Source organism: Rhinolophus hipposideros (assembly GCF_964194185.1).
Source record: "Rhinolophus hipposideros genome assembly, chromosome: 21".
Taxonomy (NCBI): Eukaryota; Metazoa; Chordata; class Mammalia; order Chiroptera; family Rhinolophidae; genus Rhinolophus; species Rhinolophus hipposideros.
Genome location: NC_138067.1, coordinates 45897729 through 45916830, shown reverse-complemented (window position 1 = coordinate 45916830; position 19102 = coordinate 45897729). Strand labels below are relative to the sequence as shown.

Below are 19102 nucleotides of genomic sequence, written 5' to 3'. Positions count from 1 at the left end.
GACAATTACGAGATTAAGGGAAAGTACTCTGTATAGAGAGAGGTCAAGGGCCCACTCCCAGGAGAGGGAGAAGAAAAACTGAAAACACATCTCAATTTAGCAGGTAATGGGGGAGGTAGGAATCTTTGAAATGGTGGCAACTCTCAAGGGTGATAGTCCTGTAGACAAATACAAACGCTCTTCTCTACAGCATCCATTGAGGACAGTACCTCCCACCTCCTATAATCTCCTCCATTCTTAGAGACTAAGATTCTCATCCTCCTTTTTATTCTGTTTATTCTGAGGATCCTTTTTCTTTTCTGCTCTGCTCAGTTTATATTCAGTTATTGAGTCTAATCACATAAAATTTGGGAGGAGACAACTGTGTTCTTTAGAACTGCCTCCCAATGGCTCAATCCCTTCAATGACAACATACTCTGATTAGTCATTTAGCTCACTGATTCACTCTCCAAATCAAAATTTTTGTTTTTCTGTGCTGGGAAACATAAAGTCACATAAACCAGTGCTCTCCAATAGAACTTTCTGGGATGGTGGAAATTATGAGATTTCTCTCAGTACATACTTTGCAGCCATATAGTTAGCTACAAAGTTTTGCTCATTGTCTGTCCTGTGCAATGAGATAGCCACTAGTCATGTACAGCTATTGAGCACCTGAAATGTGGTTTAGTGCAACAAAGGAACTGATTTTTCAATTTTGTTTTTAAAACTTTAAATAGAAAAAAAAAACATTACCAAGGAATTTTCAATCTACTTGGGGAGATAAGATATGGATATTAAATAACTTACTTGTACCTTGAGGTGCTTCAAGTCCATTAAGAGGAGTCCACGCCTTCTCTTGGAATAATATATCCCTTAAAGAAGAAATGATCCTAACTCCTTAAACCAATTACTCCATATCCTGCCATGGAGTGAGTACTTGTGTCCCCGCCAAAATTCACTTTGAAGCCTAACCCCAATTGTCATGGTATTAAGACGTGGAGACATTCGAGAGCTGATTAGGTCATGAGGGTGGAGACCTCATGAATGGGATTGGTGCCCTTAAAAAAGACATCCCAGAGCGTTCCACTGCCCCTTCCCCTTGTGAGGACACAGTGAGATGACTGTCTTCAACAAACCAGGAAGCTAGTCCTCAACAGACACGGAATCTGCTGGTGCCTTGATCTGGGGTTCTGCAGCTTGCAGAGCTGTGAGAAATAAATTTGTTTTTACAAGCTACCAGGTTATGGTATTCTCTGAAAGCAACCAGAATAGACTAAGACAATGTCACATCCTCTCACTAGATCAGCTGGAGTACAGAGATACCACTTAGGAGTAATCCGTCTACCTCACTGCTCTCTCTAGATTTGTTTTGATCAACACAATATCCTCACCTCCTGGAACAGAAACAGGAACAAAGGAAGTATTTGACCAATACTTGGTCAAATGAATGAGTCGACTCAGTCTGAACCTGTTGTTCCTTAAATCCCTCTGCATAATATAAACTTCTGAGACTTCCAGTAGACTTCCCAGTTTTCACTTGGCCCTTTACCATGGCCTGGGGAAACTGAACTGATATATACATGTTCACATCCCACCAGTATTAGCCTTTCCTGGTTTGCCATTCATAGCAACATTTCAGATACAAATTATGTTTTAAACATTCACTTATTTCTTCCACTCAATTCTTTCATTCCTTTGACACAACAGAGCAACTGATGTATGTGTTTGAGTTAACATCAGATTATGCTTCCATATCAGTGCATGTATTTAATAGGATATCAGGCTTTCCAAGTCTCAGCATTTCACACTTTTTCTCAGTATTGACTTCTCAGACAGTGTGAGCTAGAAACTTTTGCTCAAGCCTTTTACACACAGAATGTCTCTGAGTTTTTTCCTACTGGTTTGCTGTGACATAAAATAAGATGTAATTGATCACTGAAGGCGTGACCACACTCACTGCATTCAGGTTTCTGTCCTGTGCAAATCCTCCTGAGGGTGCACATCTGGCCACAGGCTGGCCCACTATGACTACATTCCTGTTGGCTGGGAGCCCACTGATGTTTAATGCTGTGTGAGGGGACATAGGTGGCACCTGCACAGTCACCGTATTAACAAGGTTTTTCTCCTGCAGAACACTGTTCTGTGATGAGCTGTGGCTCTCTGTGAGAGGGTTTTCCATCTTGGCTGAATCTCCACATTTCTCTCTTGTGTGTATCCTCTTATGTTTCACAAGGCAAGACATGTAGGCAAAAGCTTTCCCGCACTCACTGCAGGTATAGGGTCGCTCTCCTGTATGAGTTCTTTGATGGACAATGAGCTTCTGCTTTGTGGTAAAGGCTTTCCCACATTCACTGCACTCAAAGGGTTTCTCTCCTGTGTGAATTCTTAGATGTTTAATGAGACCTGACTTCTGGGAACAGGATTTTCCACATTCACTGCACACAAAGGGTGTCTTTCCTGTGTGAAATCTCTGATGTGCTATGAGGCACATCTTCTGGATGAAGCCTTTTCCACATTCGTTGCATATATAAGGTTTCTCGCCTGTATGAATTCGCTGGTGTACAATTAGGTTGCCTTTCTGGATGAAGCCTTTCCCACAGTCACTGCATATAAAGGGTTTCTCTCCTGTGTGTGTTTTCTGATGTATATTGAGCCGCGATTTCTTGAGAAACGCTTTGCCACATTCAGAGCATTTGTAAGGTTTCTCTCCTGTGTGTGTTCTCTGGTGTTCCGTGAGCATGAACTTTCTGGAGAAGGCTTTCCCACACAGACCACACCGATGGGGCTTCTCTCCTGTATGAATAATCTGGTGATCAGTAAGCCAAGACTTTTTCACAAACGCTTTCCCACATTCACTGCATACATGAGGCCTCTCCATTTTCTGAGTCTTCTGATGCTTGATGAGTTGGGACTTAGTGCTGACGAGTTTTCGGCTTTCGGGGAATTTAACTGCAGTCTGAAATTGTTCACTGTTAGCATGATGAAAGGATTTCCCATCTCCACTAAGCTCAGCGGGGTTCTTTATTTCACAGCTTCTGCTCTGGTTAAGTAAAGTTAAATCTGATTTCATGCATTTTCCATGTGAGTCAAATATATCATGATCTTGCCTTAACGTTAAATGAGTTTTGCTCTGATGGACAGAATTTTCAAATGTGTGACATTCATGCCATTGCTCTAGGGTGTTCTCCATGCTTTCATTTTGCAAGTGCTCCAGCAGATGATCATCCTCTTTCCAGATTTCTAGGAAAGAAAACAGTGAATTCTTTCATCATCTTGATTTGGAAGAAAATTCAAAAAAGTACTTTGGTGTGAGCTGTTTCAGTGACGACCCTATGATACGAGTGTAAATAAAACTCCATGCTTAATGTTTCATGTACATTGGGAAAAACAGTAATAATGAATAAACACAAATTTGGCTACTTTCTGAATATTGGCTTTGTCAAACGTGCAGAGACTGTAAAACATAAGCAATTTACTGTAGCAGTGGACCACAGGTGGGAGGGCCCCCTCATCCAAGTGGGTGACACAGACTCACTCCACATTCCTGACCACCCTGTGTAACAGGCACGGTGCTAGGATGGGGATAAAAAACACAGTCATCCTCATGTTCACGGAACCTACACAGCACTTTGGTAAAACCACTTACAGGGCAAAGACACACAAGGAAAACAGCTGCAGGTTGGGAAAGCGGGTTGAAGACACAATGGAAAGGGAGAGGGACAGAGGAAATCAGGCCACATTTTGGAAGAAGCCAACACTCCCTGGTAGATTCACTGTTGTGGTTGGAATGGCAGGAGGCGATAATGACACAGCAGAGAGCTCCTGGCACCTCTAATGTAAACCTCCAAAACAACTGCTGATTTCCTAACCCTAATGTCATTTTTCACATATCATCCCCATCATCCTAAATGAGAAGTCTACTCTGCTCTAACCATGGCCAAATGTCTCAGCATCATCCTTCTTTTTCTCTTTCTCTAACACAGTATCTACCTCAGTATTAAATCCCACCTGCCCTCCTTTATAAATATACCCAAAGCTGGACTAACACCCACCTATTCCACCAGTCACAGCCACTCACTCTCATGCTACAGCTGGAGCCTCCTGCCTGGGCTTCCTGGTCATCCCCTGCCAGCGACTATTTTCTATACAGTAGCCCAAGTGATCTTTTCAACATAAATTATACCACATCAGTCGTCCTCTACTCAATACTCCCTAGTGGTTTCTGATCTCTTGAGGAATAAAATCAAGGTCTTAAAATGTCTTTGAAAGGCCCTTATGTGAGTTGCTACCCTGACCCCCAACCACTACTCTGTTGACCTTATCTCCAGTCTTGCCCTCTCTGCTCTATCTCAACAGGCTTGCTAAGGTTCTTCAGACATACTCCTACCTCAGGCCTTTGACCTTTCCAGATTACTTTGGAACATTCCTCAACCAAGGAACCTACTCATGTCCCTCACCTACCTGCTCAAGTGTACCTTAACAAAGGAGATATCTTATTCCTAAAATCAATGCCAAGGCCAAACACTCACTATTCCTTGTGCTGCCTCAATGTTCCTTTATAGCCATTTTCAGCCTAAGAACCTTCCCATCAACCTTCATCTGTTTGTTCTTCTCTTGCCACTATTCAATTAAATGTCAAATTTTACCTTCCTGCTATAATAAGTGCTCCAGAGTGTGAGCAACACACACCTCTCTACCCATGCCGAAGCAAACCATTCCCTTGGTCATCATGTTTTGCAACAGCCTCCTCCATGACTTTCCTGCCTGACCCCTGCCCACTATTGTCTACTTTCTACACAGTAGCCAAAGGGATCCTTTGAAAACATGAATTATTCCATGTCATTCCAGCACTCAAGAACTTTCCATGTTTTCTCATCTCATTAGGAGGAAAATCATGATTCCTTGAAATGCATTACAAGGCCCCACGTGATCAGCTGCCGTTTGCTTCCCTCCTCTTGCTGCAGCTGCCACGTGGCCTCATTAGTATCAAATTCCCAACAGCACGCTCCACTCTGTCCATGTAAGCTCCTTCGTGTTTCTCAAACACATTCCTGTTGTGGACTTTTCAACCTGCCATCCTCTCTACTTGACTCTCTGAACCCAGCAGGTTACTAACTTCCTTCATCTCATGGCTCAAGGGCACCTATCAGAGAGGTGTTTCCTTCCTAAAAGAGTAGCCCCAGCCCCAGCCGCTAGTGTTCCATTTTCCTGACTAAAGTTTTATCACTGCACCTTTCAACCCCTAGATACATTATTTATTTGTGAATTTTGATTCATTTTTTGACTCCTCCTCTCAGAATGAAAGCTCTTAGTCTATTTGCATGCTTTTTCACACAGCTGTTACCCCTACCCCCAGCATACAGGAAGCTATCAAAAAACAATTTTTAAAGAAATAAATCAAGAAGGCAACCCCATGTATGGAACACACTAGAGAGAGTTTAAGAGAGAAGATGGAAATGTATTTCTTTGTGAGCAAGACGATATCATATCATGGAGATCACTGAAAAAGAATTTTAATCACAAGTGATGGGTAATGGAGTTGACTGAGAATGTCCTCAGAATATGATGGGAAGAAAAATGAAAGTTTCAGGAAACAAAAACAGTGGTAACATCTATGATGAACAAGAAAAAAGTTCAAAATTAGTAAACACACAAAGGAATTAAATGGAAGTAGGCAAGAGTTATGGTATGGTTTAGGCTGGAACAGAGAATGCAGAACATTAAAATATCTTTTCTAGATACAATACATCATGAACAGCAGGCTCCTTTAGAGAAGAGAGCTCTGTGGATAGGGAACATATGAGGTTAACACCTGGATGGCCCGGATGTAAGAAGCACAGGAGTGAAGGAGAACATGAATTTAAAGGGGTTTCCTGGAGGGAAGATAATTGTAGGTCCTTGCAGTCATTGGGAGCCTGAGAGTTGCCATCAAGATGAGTAAATTCTACTCAATTAAAGTCTGTGGTGGATCACATCAGGGAGACAGCATTTTGGGCGTCGCCTGCTGGGAACAGAAAAATCTTTGTTTACTGGAATCAAGAAAACATTGAAGGGATTGGAGATCAGATGACAAAATGAAAAACAAGTCTTTGAAGAACCTCAGAGTGGCAAAAAAGACAATCTAAGAGAGAAAGAAAAACAGACAAAGGCACAGTGAAGACCAGTTTACTTTGGGACACAGCACCTAAGACGGGGTGGATAGGAGGGGAAGTCACATTACCGGGGCAGGAAGAGGAGTGGTCAGAAGACAGTGAGGAATTCAGGAATTTCTCCTGGAGCCAGGCCTTGGATGGTGGAAACTCATAGCTAGAGAGGTGGAAGAGTATGAAGAAAGGAAGATATGAGAATCCTGCGAAGAAGAAAACTATGCAAACAAAAAAATCAACATGCAAACAAAATAAAAGAGAAAAATGGACGTATTTTTCTCTACACTCCTACAAAGGTACAGAGGTCTCCGGTCAGGAGAGACATGCATGGAGGCACTGCTTACCTATCCTCAACCCCCCTCACCTGTGACTCTTCTCTGAACGAATAGAATGTGATTTCTATACCTATCCCTTTACTGGTTCCCTCACTCACCTGAACGTGTCCAACAGTGGACTTCATCTGCCATTGTCCACGGTGATTCTCCTCGATCCAACTTGGAGAGCACGTCTGGTTTACAGGCTTGATACCCTGTTCATGGGAAATGATAGAAGACTTAGACATACTGAATTGGGCATGAGGTTCTGTGAAGACTGCAGAATGCTAGATTTAAAGACAAAACAATTTTCACACCTACAAAAAGCAAAGGCTTTTCTCTCAGGAGGAGGGAGAATATACCCCTTTCTCTGGGGCCAGAGCGGGGACTGAGACTCATGCCACTTCAGAGCATCACAGACACTCCAGACCTTCCAGAAGCTGAGACTGGAAAGGCCACTGACTGGGGACCCTCAGAGTGACACAGGGGAGCCGTCCTCACCCGCTGACACCAGGTTGCTGTAGTTCTCCAACATGACGTCCCGGTACAGGTCCTTCTGCTCGGGGACCAGGAGCTGCCACTCCTCCCACGTGAAGGCCACAGCCACATCGTCAAATGTCAGGGACTCCTGTAACAACACCGTGCTGTTTAATAGGGTGGTGTCCTTTTGATGATATGGAACAAATGTTAGTTTTTCTGTTCATTTTCACTTTATAGGCTGGATCTATCTATGAGGTGTGATCAAACAATACAGTGAATGTTTAAATTAAAAAATGTATTACATTAAAAGACACATTGCCATTAATCTCCCTCAAACTCTTCCCCCTCGCTTTGAACACACTTATCCCATCGTTGTTGCCACTTTCTGAAGCGGTTCTAGAAGTCCTCTTTCATGAGTGTCTTTAGTTGTCCTGTTGTGGCTGCCTCGATGTCCTGAATTATTTTGACTTTGGGGAACAGCCAGAAGTTGCACAGTGCCAGATCCAGTCAATAAGGTGGATGAGTACACACCGTAATGTTTTTATTTGACAGAAACTGCCATACCAAAGCCATGTGTGACACAGAACGTTGTCATAATGGAGGATGATTTACAGCACACTTTAAAACACACCTTCTCTCAACTGTAGCTCACACCTGACCGACTGCATCGAACTATTTGAAACTTGTCACATACTGTTACTAAGGTTCGCGCCGCTTCCTGTACTGAAGATCCCTGCCTTTCCACTGGATGGCATTTGACCATTCATTTGATTTGATTTGACCATCAGCATTCACCATAATTTTCTATCACAACAAAAAAGGTTCCATATCACACATCGCTTCTGGGACAGCAATTTCTGCCAAATAAAAACATTACGGTGTGTCCTCACCCACCCTGTTCACTGGATCTGGCACTATGCGACTTCTGGCTCTTCCCCCAAGTCAAAATGACCCTGAGAGGTTAACATTTTGAATCAATTCAGATCATCAAGGCAGCTACAATAATGCAACTAAAGATATGAAAGAGGATTTCCAGAACTGCTTCAGAAAGTGGCAAGAACGATAGGATAAGTGTGTTCAAAGCGAGGGGGAATATTTTTAGGGGACTTAATGGCAATGTGTCTTTTACTGCAATAATTTTCTTTTTAATTTAAACATTCACCATATTGTTTGGTCACACATCATATAGATTAGCTCATTTTATCCACACAATACTTTTGGAGGTAAGTTCCTCATAATTTCATTTTATAGATGAGAAAATTCAGGTGTAGAAAAGCTAAATGATGTGTGCAATGTCACAAAGCTAGCAAGTGGCCCCAGAGCCAGCATTTTTCAACATTTGGTTACAATGCCCATAAATTGGAATAGTCATTCTGCAAGGCAATCACACATATCCATTTAAATGTGAGATGAACTAGATTTATCAGGGTGATCACTTCATAAATTATATAAATGTCTAATCACTATGTTGTGCACTAGAAACTAACAAAATATTGTATGTCAACTGTAATTGAAAAAAGTTATTTAAAAAACAAAATAAATGAATGTGAAATGGGCACACTCTCCAAAAATACTGCAACATCTTCATAAAAAGGCATAAACAAGGATGTCCACCACTGCATGGTTTGCAATAATAAAATTACCTAAATGTTCATTAGTAAGAGAATAGCCAAATTATTGCACACATCAGTTAGAAGATACTGCAGCAGGTCAAAACGAGGAAGGGAGACTGGCATGTACTAACATACAACAAATGCAAGGATACTTTAAAGGGACAAAACAAGAACAATAAACATTAGCAGTATGAGTCTTAAAATGACAACAAAAATTATGTCTACACTGTAAACGGTCTGGAGGATTCAGATTACACTGATTACCCTGGTTTCTTCAGGAAGAAGGGTCACATATGAGTTTATTGGTGAGTTAAACTTTATTAATGATGCTTATAGGTTTTTGTACATTGAAAAAATATATATATAATATTTTTTAATTTTCATTTTAGATCACCATAGATTATCATATCCAGTTATATGAAATAATGCAGACAGAACACATGTACCCTTCACACAGCTTCCACTAATGGTAACCTCGCATAACCATACCGTGTTTCCCCGAAAATAAGACATAGCCAGACAATCAGCTCTAATGCATTTTTTGGAGCAAAAATTAACATAAGACCCAGTATTATTTTACTATAATATAATGCCTGTGTACTTAACTCTATGCAATTTTATCACATGTGTGGATTCATGTGGCCGTTGCCATTATCAAGACACAGAACAGTTCCACTATAAGGGTCTCCCATGGCACCCTTTACAACCACATCCATATTCTTCCTACTCTCACGATCCACCTGGCAACCACCATTTCACTTAAATCTCAAGACTACAAACTGTGATTCCATTTACATAACATTCCTCAGATGACAAACTTATACAGATAGAGAATGTATTTTTTAAAGTTACAGACAACCATCCCCACACCCCCACGAAAAACAGATGTTTGCTTATGTTCCATCATCATTTTTCAAAGTTAAATACTTGGTTTTCTCCCAACCTCCAATACTGTCAAATGCAATTTGTTTTTTTCAAGTAGCACCACAAACTGCAATTTTATATTGTTAATGTTTTTCAATATCAAAGTAGTCACAGGTCCTTGAATGCTCAAAATATACCAAAGTTGGCAGCTATATTTTTGGATATGATTCCATTCATATAACAAAAAATAACAAAATAGATGTATATATTTAGGTCTACAGACAGATACATATATACTCATACTTTTGTTAACACAGATTCACACACACATACAGTGATAGTAAATAAGTATCACCAAACATTTACAAAAGGGGATTAAGAAGAAAGTGTATGAAGAATAAACTCATTTTTGATATGTGTACTCTGTTGTAATTTCAGTCTCTAAATATATCCTTAAGTCAGTTGTATAATTAACCAAAATAAAGGCAATCTAAGAAAAGGTAGATAAGAATTTTGACTTCAATTTGGATCCCGAGAGCTAGTCATATTGCAAAGTCTAAGGAAACAATTCCCATAGATCTGCTGTCACTTCAGACACTAGCTGCAAGTTCAGAGGTCCCCAGGATCACCTTTACTTCAGAAGATCAGGCCACAAAATCCAGGGTCCCTATGACACCCTTAGGTGCAATAATTAACTAGAACGGCTCCCACAACTAAGGAAAGTGCAACACTTACGATAATAATTTTATTGAAGAGAAAATGTTACAAATTAAAATCCGGCAATTGGGAGACAGTCATACGGCAGAGTCTAGGAGGGTACAAAGATAAAGCTTCCGGTTACCCTCTCCCGTGGAGTGTCCTCCCAATCCTGGCAGGTGCAATGTGCAGAGAGTACTGCCAGCCAGGGACGCTAACCAAGCCTTGGTTGTGCAGAGTTTTTTCCTGGGCTTGATCAGCTATTGCTCGCATGACTGACCTTTAGTCTCCAGTCCCTTCTAGAAGCCGGTTAATAACTGTAGCTGGCATTTCCTCCAAAGATTGGAAGTGATACCACATGGCCCAAAGCCCCATCATACATCACATTTTAGACTGTCCAGTGGTCATAGCACCCAGGCAAACAAAGACACTTCTACCAGGCAGGGCATTCCAGGACCTAGAGATCACCCTCCACTAGCTGAGGGCCAAAGCCAGATCTCTCTTTACATAAGGTCATGTCTTCACTACAAAATGAGGAAGGACTCTGCATTTTCTAGGAGGAGGGGAAGATCTGGAGCAAATCCTGTAGATGCCACCAACTCAGGTCCTTACCAGACAACAGTACCTTCAAATTGATTTCCAAGTCTTCATTCAAACACGAGTTCAGCTACCTGTTCATTGAGAACCGTTTAAAAGTGCAGAATCCTTCCACTTTCCTAGGATGTTCAGGCTGTATTGCTGGATAAAACCAGACCACCCCAAGGTTCAAGTCACTTTGTGTTGGTTCTGTTTTCACTGAGTTCTACGAGTCTATTCCTACCGGGGCCTATGAGGTATCTAACATTTCAGAAACAGCCAGAGGACATCTGCTTCTACATTTATGAGGAGGCTGCAGGTCAGGACACCATCCACCACATCACCTCCAGGAAGAACCGTGAAAGAAATTTCCTGAGACCACAGGGCCTGACACACAGGCATCATCCCAGGAAGTCATCTGCTTTCTCCTCAAAACTGGTCCATACCAGTAGATGATAATGATTTTCTGTGGGGCTGACTGTTAGAGATATGGGTATCAGCTGACAGCTAGTAGAACCTACAGGACCCTTCTGCCATGCATTATCTCCTACTGTCAGCAACTTAGTGTGACTCCTGTGAAGTATACTCCTCATGTTACTTTGCCTGATGTTGAGTTAAAAACTAAGTTTATGGACCGGCCCGGTGGCTCAGGCGGTTGGAGCTACGTGCTCCTAACTCCGAAGGCTGCCGGTTCGATTCCCACATGGGCCAGTGGGCTCTCAACCACAAGGTTGCCAGTTCGATTCCTTGAGTCCTGCAAGGGATGGTGGGCAGCGCCCCCTGCAACTAAGATTGAACACAGCACCTTGAGCTGAGCTGCAGCTGAGCTCCCGGATGGCTCAGTTGGTTGGAGCGCGTCTTCTCAACCACAAGGTTGCCGGTTCGACTCCTGCAAGGGATGGTGGGCTGCGCCCCCTGCAACTAGCAACGGCAACTGGACCTGGAGCTGAGCTGTGCCCTCCACAACTAAGACTGAAAGGACAACAACTTGAAGCTGAACAGCACCGTCCACAACTAAGATTGAAAGGACAACAACTCAACTTGGAAAAAAGTCCTGGAAGTACACACTGTTCCCCAATAAAGTCCTGTTCCCATTCCCCAATAAAATCTTAAAAAAAAAAAACAAAAACAAAAAAAAAACACTAAGTTTATTCTTCCCAAGACCCAGCTTTTCAAAATTTATACTTTTCAGATTAACAGAAGTGGTTTTTATAGGCCTCTACAAATCCATTAAGGAACAAAGGAATGAATAAAACAAACCCAAAGTCACCTGGCCCTGAAGCATTTTCTTCTGTTTTCTGAAAACAGCTGGCAATGGGGAGGCTCTGTCTTGGTACCTTCTGGAACCACTCCAAATTTCCATCTAGATATCTGTCGTCAGTCAGGTGTGTCCCAGGAAATGCTGACACCCAATCCTGTAACTTCTTTCAGTTGATTATTTTGCTCCTAGGAAGTCAGGACCTGTGGGTTAAGGAGAAAATTCTATTTGAGTGGTACATTTCTGCTGGGCCCAGATGCTACACTGCTCCTGGGCACTCACCTTCACACATTGTACACAATATTGCTAAGTGTCCCTTTATTTGGTGTCCTGGAAGAATTTATTCTTCTGTCCAAAAAGCCTTAGGTTCTAACTGTGAGGGAGTATTCCTTTGTTCTGTGGAGTTTAAGTGGAGTGACTGTCAAAGGGGACCTGGGAAATAAATCCATCCCCACACCATGCCTCAGGAGCAGGTGAACCTCAGGCAGATCAATCACACACAAGACACGACCTGGAAAGAGACGACCTGCGCACCGTTTTCCATTAAACCTTGTGTGCTCAGGGGCCTCTTCAAATGCTTTTGTACACCCCGTACCTGCACCCATTTCAGTCTGAAAACCAATGCACTGGGCAAATCATCAGCATTGTCTTATAAACAATAATGATATCTTACAGGGTTTTAAATATATAGAAAGCAAATGATATTGTGAATAATTTGGAAAGTGGTAAATGAAGCTGAAGTGCTCTAAGACCCCTGTATTGTGGGAGAAGAGGGTAAAAGTACTAATTAATATAAGAATTCAATAAAGAAAGGTTCCTTGCTGTATGTGATCTCTAGTGTCAGGATGAAAACTAACAATTGTCTTCAAGTACATAATTTCTATGCTAATGGAAAGAGGAAATGTAATAAGAAAATCATCCAAAACAAAGCCAAAAAAAAGAGAATAAGGTTCAGAAAACAGTGGGGTAAATACAATGCAATCCTGGATGGCTCAGTTGATTGGAGCGGGTCCCGTCAACCACAAGTAGCCAGTTCAATTCCTTGAGTCCCACAAGGGATGGTGGGCAGCACCCCCTGCAACTAAAGATTGAACACGACACCTTGAGCTGAGCTGCCGCTGAGCTCCTGGATGGCTCAGTTGGTTGGAGCGCGTCCTCTCAACCACAAGATTACCAGTTTGACTCCCGTAGGGGATGGTGGGCAGCGCCCCCTTCAACTAGCAACAGCAACTGGACCTGGAGCTGAGCTGCGCCCTCCACAACTAAGACTGAAAGGACAACAACTTAAAGCTGAACGGCACCCTCCACGACTAGGATTGAAAGGACAACAACTTGACTTGGAAAAAAGTCCTGCACTGTTCCCCAATAAAAGTCCTGTTCCCCTTCCCCAATAAAGTTAAAAAAAATCTTTAAAACAAATGTTGCAAATTCTATGCACCTAACAAGCTAAGCCTTGAAACGTATACAGTAAAAATGGACGAAAAAACAAGAATAAACAAATCCAGACTAATAGATTTCAACACACCTTTTGCAGTAACTGACCGAATAGGCCATCAACAAACAAAATAAAGTTTATAAGCAGTACCATTTTGAAGAAAAGCAAAAATACTTGTTAAGTGGGACAAAATCTTGAGAGAAATTTTAACAGACTTAAATGGAATGACAGACTAGGAAGATGACTTAGAAAACCAAGCACTTTAAAGATGTCTTATCTCCCAAATGTACATATAGATCCAATTGAAATTCTAAACTAACAGCTATATATGCACCTTAAAAAAAAGTTGGGAAGACTTACTCTATCAGTTACAAGGGTTGAAAGTTATTTTAATTATGACAGTGTAATAGTAGCACAATAGTAGACAAATAGGCCAAAGGAACAATATAAAATGCCTATAAACAGACTCATGGGTATATAGCGACTTGACACAGATAACACAGATAGCAGAGAAGAGGGTAAGGATGTGTTTAAAAAATAGTGTTGGGACAATCAGGTATCCATGCTGGGGCATGGGGGGAAGGGGAGAATAAGGTTGAACCCCCACCCACAATATACACAAAAATTATTTGAGGGAAATCCCTCAATCTCAAAGGGAGAGGCAAATCAATAAAACGTTAAGATGGGGCCGGCCCAGTGGCTCAGGCGATTGGAGCTCCGTGTTCCTAATGCAGAAGGCTGCTGGTTTGATTCCCACATGGGCCAGTGGGCTCTCAACCACAAGACTGCCAGTTGGATTACATGACACCTACAAGAGATAGTGGGCTGCGCCCCCTGTAACTAACAATGGCAACTGGACCTGGAACTTAGCTGCACCCTCCACAACTAAGATTGAAAGAACAACAACTTGATTTGGAAAAAGTCCTAGAAGTACACACTGTTCCCCAGTAAAGTCCTGTTCCCCTTCCCCAATAAAATCTTTAAAAAACAAAACAAAAACTTTAAGATGAAAATACAAGAGAATCTCACAATGATATTAAGGTATGAAAAGATATTTTAAACAGGCCACGTTAAGCACACTATAAAGCAAATTATATTGTGCTGGAGGAACTGTAAATGATACAACCATTCTGGAAAACATTTTGACATCATCTATTTAGACTGAAGTTACACATTCCCTAAAACACAGCAATTTCACTCTGAGGTATACATCCAAGCTATATGCCTCTCCCCAAAAAGGGCATCTTTGAACCAGAAGACATGTACAAGAATTTTCATAGCAGCAGTATTCATAACAATCCAAACCGCAAACAATATGAGTTTAATTAACAGTAGGATAAACTGCCATACACTCAGACTATGGAATGCTACAGGGAAAATACAACTTGGGCCAGCTTGCAAGCTAAGAATGCTTTTTTACATTTTTAAAGGATGATGAAACAAAAACATCTTTTTGGGAAGCATATGTGAGAGACCCCCTGTGGCCTGCAATTCCTAAAATATTTACTGTGTAAACATTATAAAATAGGTTTGTGTGTTACAGAGCAAATGAAATACCCTTTTATGTGCAAAAATATCAATGATTTACAAGCATCGAGTAAAAGAAGACTGACATTAAAAAAACGCATGTTACACAGTTAAAAATAGGCACAACTAAATAAAGATTAACAATGATTAATTACATGGTAAAACTGTACAGACAAGCGTTAAAGGTCTTGGTATTGAGAGCAAAGGATGGTAATTACCGTTCAGTGTGAGGATGTAATATAATTGGGATGGGGCTCACAGAACACCATTGGGGTGCTAGCAGTGTTGTTTCTTGACCGGGGCAATAAAAATAGATAGATAGATAGATAGATAGATAGATAGATAGATACATAGATACATAGATACATAGATAGATATGTATATATTTACATATATAACAGTATGAAATTTTGTGTATATGTATTTATAATATGTACTTAACATTTTATATATTTATATTGTTATATATTTTTATGTATTTATTTTATATATTATTTGTATAAATTATATATTATATAAAAATATGTATTTATATGTAATTTATATATTTATATAAAATATATGTAAACAGTACATATATACATATATGTAAATATTGCTTTCATACTGATTAACTTGTAGAGCTTTGAAATTAACAAATAAATACAAGAGCTAAACAATACCAAAGCTTATCCTTTAAAAAGACGAATAAAATATACGCATTTGTAGTGAGACAGAACAAAAGAAAACTCGTGCAAATAAAGTATATAAAGAATTAATGGGATAAATTCCATTAAATAGACTTGTTTAGTCTTAAAGAACACTGTGAACCTTTTTATGTCATTAAATTTGAAATCTTGGATGAATTCATAATTTGATGTTCTTACCCCCTCAGACACGGTTCACTCCAGACAACAGAACAGGTGAATGTTCTAGGTAGGCAACAGGACAGAGATGTTCACTACCACCCCACTTTCCTACTTTGTATTGCAGATTTGAGCCAAAACATTGAAATAAGAATAAATTATAAACATTAGAAAGTAGGACAGAAAATTAAGGTTATATTCAGACAATATCATCATCCACACGGAAAAAGAGATTCAACGAATTTTTTTTAAGGGAAAACGCTCCCCCAGAAACCACTAACAGATTTTCACATACGACATAGCTGGATGGAAATGCACCACACACCTAAGCTGATTTCACAGAAATTCAAACACTAGCAATTGTAACTGGAACCACGATTGGCTAAGATCGACCAGGACTTACTAATAAACTGGGATATCAGTCACCTTGCCAGAAGGATGGCTGACAAACATGGAGTTTCTGTTAGCAAAGAAGAAAGTGTGAATGTGTGTCAGGCAGGTAAGCAACTGTGTCAGCCGCTGTAACATTACCAGGTGAGCGCAGGCATTGGCAAACGTTTTCCGCAAGGGGATAGACAGTATGTATTTTCGACTTTGAGGTCCATGAGACTCAGTTCTGCCTTTGCTGCGAAAGTAGCCACAGATGGGTACCCGATGGGCGTGCCTGAATTAGTGTCTCCGTCTGCGGTTAGTCAACCCCTGGATAAAAGGCTAAAAAAACATAGGGTTTCTAACTACCTGCCTAGTCCTGTACCGCTTTTTCTAAGTTACCGTGTAAGCTATATACAAATGAGGGGGATGTGGGTGAAATCTGTCTCACATTTGAACCAGAAAACATGTACAAGAATTTTCATAGCTGCATTATGCGTAACAATCCAAACTGCAAACAATACAAGCATAATTAACAGTAGGGGAAACTGCCGTACACTCAAACTGTGGAATGCTATGGATTCCGCTCCGCCTGCAGCAGCCGAGGTCGGAACCTCAACCCAACCACCAGCCCGGGGTCCTAGGTGTCCGAGGCTTCCGCCTCACAATTCTCGTTGGACCACAACACTGATCATACATACCCTTATCTATCCCAAACCTGGACCAGATACCCCCATAGGATGACATCCACCCCGATCCCGGCATCACTGAGCGGTATATTAAATCCCCAAACTGAACCTGACACCGCAATCAATCGAAATGCCACCTACATCCGGTACAGAGTGACCCGCGAAGACCCTGACATTTGGAACAGGGTCGTTGACCTCTACAGACCGTTAACCGTCTAATGATCGCAAAGGTATCCTAACAATAAGCAGGCGTGTCACACCCCACTTGGCTCCTCCCCACTACCTTGGCGCTCCTCCCACCCGATCCATCGATAATTCAACGGGTCCAACAACACCACTTCCACCCTGTGACGTCATGTACCCTGTGAGAGACAAACCTCCCGTAAGACAAAAAATTTTTTAGAAACTTCAAAGGACAAATGCACACACTGACCTGATTTCTCCCGCCCACCAGGAGAGTCCGAATGTAACACTTCCGCGAACTGCTTCTGCTTCTGGAATCGTCGCCATGATATGTCGTCTGCCTACGGTGGCCGAGGAGGCTCTCAGGCATTTAAAGAACCGCCAACTGGATTACCGTACTGTCCCCGGTGGCAACATGTCCGCGCCCAGCTTGCCGTGGCGCCATGGGGGCCACCATGTTGGGAGACCTGACTGACGAACATAAGGCAAAGGGGCGTGTTTGGTGCCAGTAGCCAGGACTAGCGGGAAGATGAGAAGCCACTGAAATTATCTAGTGTCCTGGCACTTCGACTCTTGTGGAAAATAAGTAGATTTTCAGAGACTCGAGCTCCGCGAGGCAAATTTGGAGCGAGCAAAATTGTGTTCGCTCGGCGGGCTGGGCAGAGAAGTCACATGGCCGCGGCCTTTATTTTACACTTTGTATTTTAAGAAAAAGTTTTGAAACGTGCAGGAATTCAGGTGTCAGTATAGCAGCAGAGAACGAACTCCTGGAAAGAGAAAAGGTCATACGTCTGCTAAACGACACCCACAGGAAACGGCTGGCGGAAAATTTCTTGCAGGAAGTGGTGGTTTATAAGAACAGAAAAAGGTTTTCAGGAACTGGTACTGTGTGAGGCTAGCCGTCGTCACCAACTAGGGGGAAAGAGCTGCTGGGACAAGTCTCCATTGGCAATGGGATGGGGGTCTCGGGGAACGGCCACTAAAAGTGAGGCCAGTAAATGATGAGAAAGGCACTACCAAAATTGAGAATCCAAAAATATTAAGATCAATAGCTTTTGTCCCAAAATAATCCAATGGAGTTAGTCTTTTCAACAAAAAGTACTGGTATAATTGTATATCTATTTGCAGAAAAATAAAGTAAGACCCTTAATTCTAACCACAAACAAAAATGAACTCAAAATGTATCACAGACATAAATATAAGAGCTAACAGTATAAAACTTAGAAAAGCAAACAGGAGAGATTCTTTCTGAACCTGAGTTAGCCAAAGCATTCTGAAACAACACAGTAAAGGATGAGCCATAAAAGAAAAAATAATGAATTGGACTTAATTAAAATTGTACTTCTAAGCACAACACTTAAGAAAGTGAAGAGTATTATAAAAAATTCATACAACTCAACACCAAAAAAACAAACAACCCAATTACAAAATGGGCAGAGGACCTGAATAAACATTTCTCCAAAGAGGACATACAGATGGCCAATAGACATATGAAAAGATTCTCAACGTCACTGATCATCAGATAAATACAAATAAAAACCACAACGAGATACCACGTCAGTCCTGTCAGAATAGCTATCATCAATAAATCAACAAAAAAGTGTTGGCAAGGATATGAAGAAAAGGGAACCCTTGAGCTGTGTTGGTGGGATTGCAGATTGGTGCAGCCACTGTGGAAATCAGTATGTCAGTATGGAGGTATCTCAAAACACTAGAAATGGAAATACCTTATGACCCTGCAATTCCACTCTTAGGTATCCATCCAGAGAAATCCAAGACACTAATTCAAAAAAATATATGTACCTCTATATTTACTGCAGTGCTATTCACAATAGCCAAGACATGGAAACACCTGAAATGTCCATCAATAGATGATTGGATAAAGAAACTCCGGTACATTTATACAAGAGTATTACTCTGCCATAAAAAAGAATGAAATCTTACAATTTGCAACAACATGGATGGACCTAGAGAATATTATGCTAAGTGAAATAAGTCAGTTTGAAAAAAACAAATACCATATGATCTCACTTATATGTGGAATCTAAAGAACAGAATAAACAAGTAGGGCAGCTGGATAGCTCAGTTGATTAGAGCACAAGCTCTGAGCAACAGTGCTGCTGGTTCA

The 19102-nt window shown here is 41.2% G+C and overlaps 1 protein-coding gene across 2 annotated transcripts; it reads right to left on the bottom strand.

The window, feature by feature from the left end:
• Positions 1 to 472: 472 nt before the first annotated feature.
• On the bottom strand, positions 473 to 17317 carry LOC308490061 (zinc finger protein 350-like). 2 transcript variants are annotated; one of them, XM_081031801.1, is made up of 5 exons: positions 17225 to 17317; positions 11939 to 12129; positions 6941 to 7067; positions 6559 to 6654; positions 473 to 3219 (listed from the first exon to the last, which is right to left on the bottom strand). In XM_081031801.1, exons 2-5 carry the CDS (start codon positions 12029 to 12031, stop codon positions 1874 to 1876), a joined length of 1662 nt encoding a protein of 553 aa, XP_080887927.1. In that variant the 5' UTR covers positions 12032 to 12129; positions 17225 to 17317; the 3' UTR covers positions 473 to 1873. The 2 variants fall into 2 exon arrangements, with proteins under 2 accessions (XP_080887927.1, XP_080887928.1); XM_081031802.1 differs by lacking the exon at positions 17225 to 17317 and adding an exon at positions 16933 to 17066 and having other exon boundaries at positions 703 to 3219.
• Between the last annotated feature and the right edge of the window lie 1785 nt (positions 17318 to 19102).

Bases quoted from the DNA above. Each gene is read 5' to 3' on its own strand.
- LOC308490061 (XM_081031801.1), bottom strand. From the start codon at position 12,031: ATGGAAATTTGGAGTGGTTCCAGAAGGTACCAAGACAGAGCCTCCCCA. The intron at 6,655-6,940 runs GTGAGGACGGCT...TCCCATGAACAG, and splicing joins CAGCAACCTGGTGTCAGCGG to GGTATCAAGCCTGTAAACCA. The intron at 3,220-6,558 runs GTGAGTGAGGGA...TTTCTTTCCTAG, and splicing joins CCACTGTTGGACACGTTCAG to AAATCTGGAAAGAGGATGAT.